This window comes from Ostrea edulis, chromosome 2 (assembly GCF_947568905.1).
Source record: "Ostrea edulis chromosome 2, xbOstEdul1.1, whole genome shotgun sequence".
Taxonomy (NCBI): domain Eukaryota; kingdom Metazoa; phylum Mollusca; class Bivalvia; order Ostreida; family Ostreidae; genus Ostrea; species Ostrea edulis.
Genome location: NC_079165.1, coordinates 40,563,097 through 40,577,566, shown reverse-complemented (window position 1 = coordinate 40,577,566; position 14,470 = coordinate 40,563,097). Strand labels below are relative to the sequence as shown.

The following is a 14,470-nucleotide window of genomic DNA, read 5'->3' as shown; positions in this document are numbered from 1 at the left end:
CTGCTATCGGGGCGGGAACATCACTCGGCCTATTACGGAGTTTTATTCTCCAACGGATTTTCACTCCTTGTCTTGTAAATGTAAGCCAAACGTTAGCTAGAATACCGGAAAAGTTTGTTGGAATAACAATGAACAGTACATATGCAAAGGAAAACTGGAAATATTTTAATCTAAAGTAAGTATTACTAAATATTCTAATGACAATACTTAGTAAAAAGTTAAATGCTGCCATAGCTGGAGTATCTGAATTTTTATACTTTGGATCACAGGGTTTTGACACAATATGAGCAAATTGGTAATATATATAATATAATAGTGCCATAGGTATGGCACGCCAAATTCACAAAAATGAGCTAAACATAGTTTCACAGTTGATAAACTATAGTTTACGGACTGTAAACTACGATTGTAAACTAGTACGGTTTACAAGTCTGATAAATATAGTATCACAATTTGTGAAACTAGGATTAACAATTGTGAACTATAGTTAATGAATGTAAATTATAGTTTACAAATGTGAATCTGTATTTATCAACAAAATCTATTGTTAACGTTTATTTAAAGACAGATAAACTTGGATTAGCATTTGTAAACTATAGTTTACAACCGTTAAATATAGTTTTACGGATGAAAACTATAGTTAACGAATCGTTAACTATAGTTTACAGTTCATAAACTATAGTTTACAGTCGATAAACCTAGTTTATCAACTGTGAAACTATGTTTAGCTCATTTTTGTGAATTTTGCGTGCCATAAATTGGCCCTATGTAACAGGAAGGGAGAAAATGCAATGGACCAGACCGGGATTCGAACCCAGGCCCCCTGAAATCTCTAGTCAGGTGCTTTATTACGGTGCGTGCTAGTTCAGATCACTCAGAAGTAGGTTGTCATTCGGAATGCCTCTATTTTTTTAACATCGAGTTCGATAATTGAATTATTCCACCTCGGTTTTCCCGAAATCATGTCACTCATCGCAGTAAATTGAGTAATTTTGTGTAAACAGCTATTATTTCCTTCCGATATTTCACAAAGCTATATGTCTTTTAGTATTTTTATTAGACATAATAAAAGTAGTAGTAATATTTGAATATTTACGTTCGTGTTGTCCCTGCATGTAGAAGAATGTCTGAGTATGAGCCGAAATATGTTGTTGTCAACATGGTGGAAGAAGCCGAAAAGCTAGTGACTAAGTTTGAAATAGACACAGTCACTAAATTTACAATATTTAGCCGAAATAAAGGATTTAGTCATGATCTGGATTGTAAGTACTGGATGTCATGCAATTATGTTTAAATTCCTTATATTCAGCCAATCTCTGACATAATTAAGTAATTCCTCTTGTTTCTAATTGGTTGAATTAAATAAATGAAAATACCAACTAAGAAAATAGGTGTATGCAATGATTTTACATTTGAACTGCACATAGCAGACACAAGTTCTATTACACATTTTAAAAAATGTATACTTTTATACGATATACATGTAGGCCTTCAAGGTCACAGAGTGCTTTGGGAGGACAAGGGACAAGAGGAGGGTGTTAAAGTACCCTGTAATGGCACACCATTCATTATTCTTGGTTTTGATGTCAGAGAATGTCACTTTGGGCCAGACAGAAATACAATGAAAAAGAAGAAGTACCAAATGGAGAAGGTACTCGCACTGAGTTTATGTTACATGTCATATTTTCTTCAGGATTGTTTTATTGAATTATTTTGAGATGCATTTCCAACTTTGAATATGTTTTAACTTTAATCTCATACCAATATTTAAGCATCAATAAAAATTCTTGCAATTTATGTACAAGTGTATATAATTAAATTTGCAGACCATAGAAGCAGACCAAGATCATTCTTATACACAAAAGAGCAGGACTTTGGTACAAAATACAAAAAAACTTGATTGCCCTGCCAGAATTTATATGAAAAAGATATGCAAATTTCCGGATTATAAGGTAAAGCAGTAATCATAAGACATGTACTGGTAAAAATTTTGATTAATTTATTAAACTGGCCAGATTAAATATGGATTAAAGTTTATTTAAATCATATTGTTTCTTTTTGTTCTTCATGAATGCTCTGGGTTCAACTTTTGGCTAATGTAGGCAAAGTGACTATCGTGCATCTTAAATATAAAATTATGGATATTTTTCAATCACTTGAACAGATCCTTGGCCATGATTCTATCTGGAAGAGAAAAAAACAAGTGCAGAAGTTGAAGAAGGCTCTTTCCACAAATGAAGATATGCTCAGGGAAGAGGAAATTCACATTTTTTTCCCAGGAATTGAGAGCCACAAAAATCATTTGACAGGACAGGTTGATCAATATTTTAACACAATCTTAACATAAATTCTGAAGAATAGGAAAGCTATATGAAAGGTGCATACCTACATGTAAATTATACTTTTAAAACCATTTGATTGTTAAATTTAGTTTTACTTGACAAATTGAATGCCAAGGAGCCTGATGTGCCTTAATCACCTCCTTTCCTTATGAAGTAAGAGTAATAGAAACATGGGGTTTCCAGGTAGTGTAGTGGTTAATGCAACTGTTTCTCACCGCTGCGACCCAAGTTCAAACCCCATAATTGACAGTGGCTGTATGTGAGAGGGTATGGTGGTTGTCCACTCGAACACATGGGTTTCTACTGGGTACTCTGGTTCCCTCCCACAAAATGACCCCCTTGTGCCCGTCTGTGCAAGTCTTTAAATAGCTAGCATATACCATTGTTGTTTGTATGGAACATATTATCAGGACTGGAGAATCCAATTGATATAATGGATTTAAGAGGGATGGAGGTTGTAAAATAGATTGTAAACACTTCTCTTATATGGCTTATCAGATAGCCTTGAAATTATGTACAATACTTCATTATCATTTAATGATGTTCACATTGTTTTGATCCAGGGGTAAAATATGTTCCTACAATTTACAGTGGATCAAAGAGGAGTGTTTTATAGCTATTTTTATGCCCCCGAGATCGAAGAGCATATTGTTTTTGTCCTGTCTGTCATTCTGTCTGAAACTTTAACCTTGCTAATAACTTTTGAACAATAAGTGATAGAACTTTGATATTTCACATGAGTATTCCTTGTGACAAGGCCTTTCCGTGGGTATTGAACCTTTTGACCTTGACATTTGACCTACTTTTAATTTTTTTTTTACATTGGTCATAACTTCTAAATGGTAAATATTAGAGCTTTCATATTGTACCTGAGAATTTCTTTTGACAAGATCTTTCTACTGGTACCAAGATATTTGCCCTTGTGACCTTGGCCATCTTCGGAATTGGCCATTATCGGGGGCATTTGTGTTTCACAAACACATCTTGTTTCATGTTCACTTTCTTACTGGTACTTCAGCATAACAGCCATTGTTTTTGTATCATAATCAACACTGACATTGGTCACATCAATGTTGAATCTTTTCTCCATCTTTTCCCTCAATGCACAAAGTGCAGTGCATAAAGTCTATGTTCCTGCTTGTGCTATAGTATGTTAAGGGGAGGGGGTAAATTTTACTGAACTTTCAATTTTGGGAAGCTAAGGAGACATTTGTTTTGAGCAAAAACAAATTATATTTCTTTTGTTGTAGAGATGGGTATGGTTATTCAGAAAGAATTTGTTCAATATTAGAGTGTCTACTACAAATGGACTTGAGCGCCAACATCTGAAATTAAAACAGGACTACCTTTCTCAGACAAGTGACAAATCATTGTCAAGCCTAGTGAATGTTTTATTTTCACAGGTCTTTCCAGATAGCTATAATCGGTTAGTATATTATTTTAAGATAGTGATATGTAGAATTGTCTTTAAAGCAATACAAGCTGTAACTGACGGTAAATAAATTAAAAAATAAAAGAACAAATAGTCAACATATATGTGATTGAATAATATAACTTAATAGAATCAAAGTGAATCTGAAGCAATAAACCCGTCAAATAAGCAAAAAATGTTAATTCATGAATCATTGTCATCCTGTCGGTAATTCCTGCTCGTAACCTCCGATGTGCATTGACCTTGGAGGTCACCAGTTCGGAAAAAGCGCAAGAGAGGCACTGAGCACGTGTTAGATTTGTAAAAAGTTTAACATGCCAATTTTATAGAAAATTCACAATCAAAATTTCTGTGTAGCACATTTGCGTAATTACATGTATTACCTTTTTACACTTGCATAGTATGTCTAGTCATTCATGAAACAACGTAATATTTTAAAACAAACGACACATGTAGTTACTCGCGTCAGTTTCCGTCTTTGTATACGGCCTCGGTCTCAGCAACCCGATTATGTTCGGCAATCATCGTTCCCATGTCAATGGCGGTTTATACGAAACGCTCATTGTAGGTGTGCTCTCAAACAATATTCCCTTGTTTATTCTGCTGAATTTTTCTTCTGATCTTGGAGATTATATTAGTTATACCGGTAGGTGTTATTTGGTGAATAATTGGATAGTTAATAAAATACCGTCAGTTACAGCTTGTATTGCTTTAAGTGTAGAATAAAATACTTGAACTATCATTATTAATTCTTATGTTACCTGAGTCTGACTCAGTCACCTATTCCCATTGGTCTTTTCTCCATGTTGTCCATGAAAAATTAAAAAAAAAACATTTTAGATGTCTTCTTCAATATTGCTGAACTAATTATTGTTTTTGAATTGGTTATACATATCTTAGGGATAATATGAGCATAAATTTTTATTTTCATATTTGTTACAAGCCTTGCATCTGGAGTTCATATCAAATCCTAAAGATCTTTGAAGAAAACTGAATGCATATTAACAGATCATGAATTTAGGCCCTATACCAAACCCATGTTTTTCATACCCCCAGAGGATGGTTTGCCCTCCAGAGAAGCATATAGTTAAAATATACCTAATCCAATAAAAGTTCTCCCGATCAATTCAAAACCATGTGAAAACTTTACAGTATGAAGCTGTCTTCAAAATTTTTCGAAAATTATGACCCCTGGAGTATTCATGATGGGCTATAATTGCATTCAGAGCTAGATAACCGTTAAGGCCCTCGGGCTTCTTGTTTAGATTTAAGTTCTGCATTTAAAAAAACCATATGTCATGAATGAACAAACATTGCATATACCATTGCCTGAAACCCAGGTATGCTATTATTTTTCAGTTATATAGATTACAATGCAAGGAGTCTAGAAAGTATCAAAGCATATGCTTCCATCGTCCCAAGATTCTTAAAAAACAGACCAAGGCTCCGATGTTGGTAGAGCATTACATGAAGAGAATTCCTCCTTATGTGCAGATGGTCAATGAGGAAAATATAAAACATGGCTTGAATGGGAAATTTCAAGTTAAAAGCTTGAATTCTGATAATGTGTATGAAGTAGATCTTTATGCACATTATCCGTGCTGTTCTTGTCCTGACTGGCAAAAACACCATTTACCATGTAAACATATGCTTCCTATATTTCACCACTTTCCTGCCTGGGACTGGGACTTCTTGCCTTCTGACTACAGGGATGCTCCTCGTTTCAATTTGGACTTTGAACTCTTAAATCAGCTCCAAGAAATGTTGCCAACACAACCACAATTTCCAGCTGAATTGGCAACACAACCAGAGCAGTCTACAAAAATACTGGGAAAGAAAAGGCAAATCTCAAAAGAGCCAGAAGTGTCACTGCTCACCAATGACTGGCAAACTTGCAGGGAGCTGATTAAGGTTATCCAAAGCAGAGTAATGAATTCGTGTGGGCAAGATTTAAGCAACATTGTGGAACAGCTACAGCAAGTTGCTGATGAATTAAAAGAGATAGAGCCCAAGGATGATGATCTTCCAGTGATACAGCCACTAAAACGGAAGAGGGTTTCAGATCCAAATAAATATGGTAAAAAATGACAGTTAATGTCAGCTCATATTCATGCATTTTTGCATTATCAGAGGTACATTTAAGAAAGAATTGTTTTGCTAATGTTATTGATATATTCTCTTATCACAAACATTGAATGAAAATAATGGGTTTTTTTATTAATATGTTGTTAGGAAAAAGAAAGAAAACAGTGTCTAGCCTTCCAAAGCAAAGATCAAAAAGAAAATTGAGGAAGAATCAGGACAAGGGTATTTGATTTGTATACATTTATATGTTTACGAAGCTACTGAATTAGAGTGAGCACAGCCACATATACATATGAGGGGACCCAGAAACTTTCCCCCAGGGAAATGGGTTCCATCTTATCCATTTTAGGGGTCCAATTAAAAATATAGACTAACATGACTGTAGTATTTCAAAACTGGAAATGCATACAGATGGGCAAATATATTAATTTTCTATTGAGTCAATAGGTGGTAAGTTTGGACCCTATAATAATATATTCCCCCATATATTCATGCCTGGGATAGCCTCGATCTACTAATAAAATATTTCAGCATTTAATACTTTTCTACGTGTTTGAACCCCCAAGTCCTCCAAACGTTTTCATTCTTGTAATACACGTAATTATTTTATTTACTTTGAAATCCATTCACAAGCCTAGCATTAATCATGTTCATCACCATCATTTGATGGCCATAGACATATCAGTTCAAGTCCAATAATTTCTGATTTTATTTCATTTGCTGCAGAATTTATGTTTCTTTAATGCAATCATCTCATATTTAAAGAAGAAGTCCCACTATCTATCTGTATTTAAGCTGTGCTTAAGACGAGAAAGAATATGTAAAGCACAATATTCTAGGATGAATAATGAATATTTTATGCCCAAAACCTAAATAAATAAAAAAAATATTAATTCAGCAAATGTTTATAGAACATTAATTCATTATCAAAATTTCATTTGAGTGGAACGTTTGCTATTCATTATTATCTCACACTTTTAATACTCAAAATTTACATGGTAATGATGTAATATTTTAAGACAAATGAAATGTGTAGGTATGAGATATTATATATCTGCAGGTTACAGATTAGTTCCGATATGATATAATGTGTAACTTATATTTGATATCAGATCTTACACAATAGACAAGGACATTACAAATATGAACTATAGCACTAGTGCTACTGCTAAATTACAGGTACCAAGATGAGTGCTACGCAAGATACGAGTCCAGACAGCAAGACCTGGGAGAAGCAGTTTAACTATCTGATGGACAGCGAGCGACGCTTTAAAAAAGCCTGTGAGAAGATTGTCCACCTCAACAAAAGGATGCGTAACTTGCAGTTGAGATATAAGAAGGCCTGGGTGGAAAACCATCGTTCATTCCGGTACAGCATAAGGCTGCGAATTAGTGTTGTAGAGGGTCTCCTCAACATGTACCACGACTATGCTCTCATCAAAGCCAACATTATTAAAGACCTGCGGCATGAAATGTTTGGAGAAGATGTTCAAATCATCACCAGCGACACATCAGACTCCGAAGATGAAGACTGAACAGTCGTAGAAGAGAATATGAGGGGGGAGTGTTTATCGGGGGCAGAAATGGTCCGCTCCGGTTTTTAGCTCACCTGAACCGAAGGTTCAAGTGAGCTTTTCTGATCGCTTTTTGTCCGTCGTCTGTCTGTCTGTTAAACTTTTCACATTTTCGACGTCTTCTCCAGAACCACTGGGCCAATTTCAACCAAACATGGCCAAAAGCATCCTTGGGTGAAGGGCTTTCAAGTTTGTTCAAATGAAGGGCCATGTCCCTTTCAAAGTGGAGATAATCACAAAAATGCAAAAATAGGGTGGGGTCATTTAAAAATCTTCTTCTCAAGAACCACTGGGCCAGAAGAGCTGAAATTTACCTGAAAGCTTCCTGACATATTGCAGATTCAAGTTTGTTCAAATCATGGCCCCCGGTGGTAGGATGGGGCCACAAGGGGGGATCAAAGTTTTACATACAAATATATAGGAAAAATCTTTAAAAATATTCTTCTCAAGAACCACTGAGCCAGAAAAGCTGATTTTTACATGAAAACTTTCTGACATAGTGCAGATTCAAGTTTGTTCAAATCATGGCCCCCGGGGGTAGGATGGGGCCACAAGGGGGGATCAAAGTTTTACATACAAATATATAGGGAAAAACTTTAAAAATCTTCTTCTCAAGAACCACTAAGCCAGAAAAGCTGAGATTTACATGAAAGCTTCCTGACATAATGCAGATTCAAGTTTGTTCAAATCATGGGCTCCGGGGGTTGGATGGGGCCACAATAAGGGATCAAAGTTTTACATACAAGTATATAGGAAAAATCTTCTTCTCAAGAACTACTGAGCCAGAAAAGCTGATTTTTACATGAAAACTTTCTGACATAGTGCAGATTCAAGTTTGTTCAAATCATGGCCCCCGGGGGTAGGATGGGGCCACAAGGGGGGATCAAAGTTTTACATACAAATATATAGTTAAAATCTTTTTCTCAATAACCACTGAGTCAGAAAAGCTGATATTTACAAGAAAACTTTCTGACATAGTGCAGATTCAAGTTTGTTCAAATCATGGCCCCCGGGGGGGGGGGGGGGGGGGGGGTGTCAAAGTTTTACATACAAATATAGGAAAAAGCTTTAAAAATCTTCTTCTCAAGAACCATTGGGCCAAAGAAGTTGACATTTACATGAAAGCTTTCTGACATTGTGTAGATTCAAGTTTGCAAAGGGTAGTTTGGGCCATAATAGGGACTAAGGTTTTACATGCAAATATATATATGGAAAGTCTTCAGATATGGGCCAAGGTGACTCAGGTGAGCGATGTGGCCCATGGGCCTCTTGTTTTTATGGTCCGCTCCGGTTTCTTTTTTTATTGTGATAGGGGGGGGGGGGGGGTGTTTATTGGGGGCGAAAATGGTCCGCTCCGTGGTTTTTTTTTATTGGGATAGGGCGAGGGGGGAGTGTTTATCAGGGGTGGAAATGGTCCGCTCCGTTTTTTTTAATTTATTTTACATTCTTCAGATTTTGTACAGCTGTTATGAAAGCATTTTAGATGTACATGTGTGTGATCAGACATTCTTTGAAATATTTGCCTGTGCAGGATGTAGTTGGAACTTCATCATTTAATATGTCATATTCCAGTATATAATAATATAGATAAAAACATTGAGCAAATCTGATTTACTTGTGATGTTTTATTTGAAACTGACAATATATATACTCAATACAGAAGTAGATAGCATTAGAAATTTATCTTCAATGATTCATGGTAATCTAGTTCTGTTTACTATATCATTGAAAAATTACCTTCTACTTCTCTACTGGGTATATGTCAACAAGGCCATTATAACTTTGAGAAAATCTACATGATGAGAGAAAGAGAAGTAAAACAATGCAGCAAAAATTATTACGACTCTGTTAGTATAAACATGGCAGCCAGAAAGGGAGTGCGAAACGGGACGAAATCTCGTTTTTGGATGTTACGAGTACTTTCTTTTATTTTTTGAAGAAAGTTTGACCGAAAACCATTAAGTATTCATTATACCTACTGTTCGCAAACCATAGTTTGTCGAAAAAATAATTCGCAACTACAGAAATGGAGATTTTGGAATTCCACTTTGGACAGCCATTTTCAGCAAAAATGCTTGTTACAAGAGAGCACAGCTTAAATACAGATATATATTGGGACTTCTTCTTTAAATATAAGATGATTGCGGTAAATAAACATAAATTCTGCAACAAAAATTATTACGACTTCGTTAAAATATGGCAGCCAAAAAGGGAGTGCGAAACAGGACGACCTCTCGTTTTTGGATGTTACGAGTACTTAAATCTTAATTTTTTAAGGAATTTAGACCGAAAACTATTAAGTATTCATTACCAAGTGTAAAAAACGACTCGACCAATTAGAGTTGAGATACCTGGAAACCTTTTGTACTGTAGATAGTTCGGACTATTTAAACTACTGTAGACTAGAAATATGTGTTTAGAATGCATTGGAGCTAGCCTAAAAACAGGTTGGGTTTAGATACCATTTGGTTTTCAAGAAGCGCAAATAGTAATGTTTTACCCCCTGGGGATAGCATTTAGAGTTGAGATACCTGGAAACCTTTTCTACTGTAGATAGCTCGGAGTATTTAAAGTACTGTAGTGTAAAAATATGTGTTTAGAATGCATTGGGATTAGCCTTAAAACAGGTTGGGGTTAGACTTTTTTTTGGTCTTCAAAAAGTGTAAAAAACGACCAATCTATAACAATGTTCTACCCCCTAGGATTAGCATTAGGAATTGAGATATTTAGAAACCTTTTAAGGGCTAGGCTTGTTATTTTCAGGGCTAGGCTTGCTACTTTCAGGGCTAAGCTTGCTACTTTCAGGGCTATACTGGCTACCTTGGGTTAGGGTGAAAAATGGCCAAGGCTTTAAGGGCTAGGCTTGTTACTTTAAGGGCTAGTTGTTTACTTTAAGGGCTAGGCTTGCTACTTTCAGGGCTAGGCTTGTTACAAAAATTATTACGACTCTGTTAGTGTAAACATGGCAGCCAAAAAGGGAGTGCGAAACAGGACGACATGTCGTTTTTGGATGTTATGAGTACTTCATTTAATTTTTTAAAGGAAGTTTGACCGTAAACCATTAAGTATTCATTATACCTACTGTTCCCAAGCCATAGTTTGTCGAAAAAACAAATTGCAACTACAGAAATAGAGATTTTTTAATAAAAACTTTGGACTTTGCCATTTTCAGCCAAAAGTGCCTGTTACAAGAGGGCACAATTTTGATAAAGGGCTTTGGGATTAAAGACCCAAAAAATTTCTAGATAAATGTGCAGCTCCAACTTGGACTTTTCCCCACGTGTAATAATATTCAAAGTACAATTAGTGATTTGACTTTTCCCCACGTGTAATAATATTCAAAGTACAATTAGTGATTTGAATGCATGAATATGGCACCATGCAGACAAAATCATATGTTATAATGCATTGCATATAAGGTGTACATGAGATAAAGGGACCATAATAGGTATATAGGAATAGTCATAATACACACACACACACACACATATATATATATAGGAATAGTCATAGGACTTTCTCATAATAAATTGTGTAGTCATATTGGAATCAATTGCTTTAAGAAAATTCCTTTTATTTGACAAATCTTCAATAAACTTAGACATGTGAGTAATTACTTGCCTTACACAGCACATGTAAATATCCATAATTTTTTTTTCATAGTTGCATCTAAAGTTTATTTTATTACATTTTCTGATTTCAGGTCATAGACTCATACTTAGGGGCCATTGCAGAGGCAGAGACAGATAAAAGAAATAGGGTTCTAAGAATCCTAACTTCCACAATGACATCCATTGTGGAGGGAGGCTGCCAAGTCAAACCATGACATTGAAAAATATACGCATGCTAGAATATAGGAATTTTTTAAAAGAGTGTCTCTTAAACTTGAATCAGGAGAATCTTCTAATCAATGGACTCTGAAAACAGTGGACCACTCAAAACAGCAGGATGGTTACAATTGTGGTGTCTATGTCCTTCTCGTAAGCAAACATTTTTCTGTCATGCACCTGAAAGTGATCTGCATGCAAAATTGAATGCTTTAGAAACAATATGTACCTACATTTTCTATCTTTTTATTAAAGTTTTGTGAGAAGCATTTTGCCAAAGAAATTGTTGACAGAATTACAGCAGAAGAACTGAAAACAAGTAGGATGAGACTGGCAAAACATTTACTAATGTACCATGGTAAATACTTTGGAATTTGTTTCTGATTTGTAAAGTGATATATATATATATTCATTATATGCCCATCAATGTATCGTTCTTTGATACTGTGGAATCCGGTTTTCCGGATCACTACCCTGTGGTTTTATGATTCTGTATCAGTATCCTCTGAAACTGATGCCATCACAATGCATCAACGCAACGTTATTTGTGGAAAATATTGACTGCGTCACAAAACAAAACTGCGTACATAAAACATAATTTCATGGTATGTCTGTGTTTTTGATAATTTGGATTACATTTATTATCTTATAAATGTGGATTTAAAATGCATAAGGGGGTATATAATAAATTTATCATTACTACAGTAACTTGATCCGAAGCATTGGATCACGTACGTCTCCTTGACAGGCGCGGATCATCAGATGAACATTACTAAATTATTGTGGAAAAGAAAGAGAAAACATTTTTTTGATAAATCAGGAATCCAGTTTCCTTGCATTATTAGTTAGGTGATCTCAGTGGCGTAGCTTCCATTGAGGCAACCGAGGCAGCAGCCTCGGTAAAAAAAAACAACACAACACCTTTTACGTTGTTAAAATGTCGATAGCTTCTGGGGGGCTGCGCCCCCCAGACCCCCTGCCTCGGTAATATTCGAACCCAAGCTATGCTTATGGATCTAACCACTGAACTTTAACCAGGCTGAACATACAAAGTATGGTAATATTACTACACTTTATTAATAAGAATTACACCTATTTTGGAAATCATACAAGAACCCCTAATTCATATGGAGGAGATACAAAATATAATTTTTGAAAAAGAAATGTCAGATTGAACGTCATTTATGACCTTAAGTATAAATCAATAAAAATACCATTTTCTCACAAATTTTTTTCCATATCCAATCATCGCACGTATGTAGTTATGAGGTTGTATGGCATATCATACATTATTTCACCTGTTTTAACCAAAATTATTTACAACCGCGTCACTTCATCAGTGTCTGTCAGCTAACATCCCACACTGTACTCGTCGCGACAGTCACGTGACCAGTTCAAACTTTCAGATCATCGGTGGTCTTATCTGTGTGAAGCTGTATTTTGTTACAACAGTATCGTGCCATAAGTTTAATAGAAATAAAAATATCAAATACATCTTAGTAATTCGTTGTTTTACGCTCTTTCAGCCTTAAAACTAGACAGTTGCGTCTGAGTTAATACATCATGTTGGGATTCCCCTGACGTGCGTGGGGCTAATTATAGACGTATAACACTGTATAATTAATGCGTTATCTGGAACACCTCAGGCCTTTCACCGCAAACTTCCCGTCGAGGCCTCATTACGTCACCTACGAATACGTACTCTGGTGGAAGTTTGCTTTCACCGAACACCGTGCTTTGGGTGAAAGGCCCGAGGTTTTCCTGATGATTTATACTATATTTACTTTCTAAATAATATTCTCACTGTTTTCTTTTATATGCAGATGTTTTCAAGTATGTAATTAAGGGAAAGTTCATGTACAAAAATAATAGATGAACATCGGGTCATACAGCTTTAACGTGTCAACACCTGCGGCGACACAGGGTCTCGGGTTTTAAGGTCATTTTCGAAAGACACGCGATTCTTACTTCTAAATGCAGAGCGTTTGGCGAAAGAGCAATTACTATTAATATATACATCTTGGGTTTAACGCGGCCAAGGCACAAGCGGGACTCGAACTAAAGACTCACCAGTTACGAAGCGAACGTCCTAACACAGGTTTTAGCCATAAAAATTGTTCAATGTGTTGCATTCAACTGTAAAATGTCAGAAAGGTCTTTCAATGTACTTGTGTCCAAAGGATTCAACGTTCAGAGAAGTTTGGGAGCGAAATCTTCACCGAGATAGAGGTGATCATCGTTTTACGGGAGGTGATTGGAATTAGTTTCGCATACATCCCTCTTTACAAATATAATGGATTTAAGAAATTATATATTGGACCAGACGCAATTCCAACATTAGACTACAGACCTACTGCAAGCATGACAAAGACGGGAAAATCTTCCAAAAACGTCAACTGCTTTCAAATGTTAGAAGTTGGAATGTTTATCATAGTATAGCCTACCTGATATAATAGTCATATAAAGCTCTTCATATGATCAGAACTTTTTTGCTTGAACTCACGACCTCCCAGTTCGCTTCTTAACCGAGAGGTCGTGAATTCGAGCCCCGCTTGTGCCACGGTCGCGTCAAACCTAAGGGATCGATATCGGATAAAAGTTTAATTTCAAATAGTTAGGGGGGGGGGGACTCCCGTAAGTTTCTGCCATCCGACATCGATTACACTTTAGTGGAAAAAAAGACAAGTGGCTGTTAAAAACACATAATAATATTACATTTTAATAAACTTTTAATAGTTGTACATGTGTATCGCACACTTTAATTTGTGAATAAATAGTAATAAAGGTATACAGAGTATTATTTACACTCGTATGTTTTTACTTGTCAACCGATTAGTTTCCACATTCATCATATTTAGATTTAAGGGGGGTGGGGTGGGTCTTCATGAAAGCTATGTGAATTTAATTTTTGTGTCAGACATTGAACTTTTGATCTCGCCCCTAAGACGGTAGAATAGATAATGATTGCTACTTCGCCAAATGCTCGACATTTAGAATGAGAATCACGAGTCTTTCGGATCTGACCTTAAAAAACGGAGGTCCCGTGTCGCGGCAGGCGTTGGCACGATAAAGAACCCTCGCGGACACGGCCCTGAGCACTAAGCATATGTCTAAATATATGACACTTCACTTTTTGACTACATTGTGTTAACAATACGTTTCCATACATTTCACATTGTTGACCTATAACGCTTCGTTCAAAATGACGAA

General features: G+C 35.9%; 1 protein-coding gene across 2 annotated transcripts; it reads left to right on the top strand.

The window, feature by feature from the left end:
• Positions 1–8: 8 nt before the first annotated feature.
• Positions 9–9,043, top strand: LOC125679921 (uncharacterized). Of its 2 annotated transcripts, XM_056153996.1 has the most exons (8): positions 9–1,262; positions 1,488–1,651; positions 1,827–1,952; positions 2,165–2,314; positions 3,593–3,768; positions 5,134–5,851; positions 6,007–6,081; positions 7,039–9,043. In XM_056153996.1, exons 1-6 carry the CDS (start codon positions 1,124–1,126, stop codon positions 5,231–5,233), a joined length of 855 nt encoding a protein of 284 aa, XP_056009971.1. In that variant the 5' UTR covers positions 9–1,123; the 3' UTR covers positions 5,234–5,851; positions 6,007–6,081; positions 7,039–9,043. The 2 variants fall into 2 exon arrangements, with proteins under 2 accessions (XP_056009971.1, XP_048777949.2); XM_048921992.2 differs by lacking the exons at positions 9–1,262; positions 1,488–1,651; positions 1,827–1,952; positions 2,165–2,314; positions 3,593–3,768 and having other exon boundaries at positions 3,787–5,851.
• Positions 9,044–14,470: the final 5,427 nt, after the last annotated feature.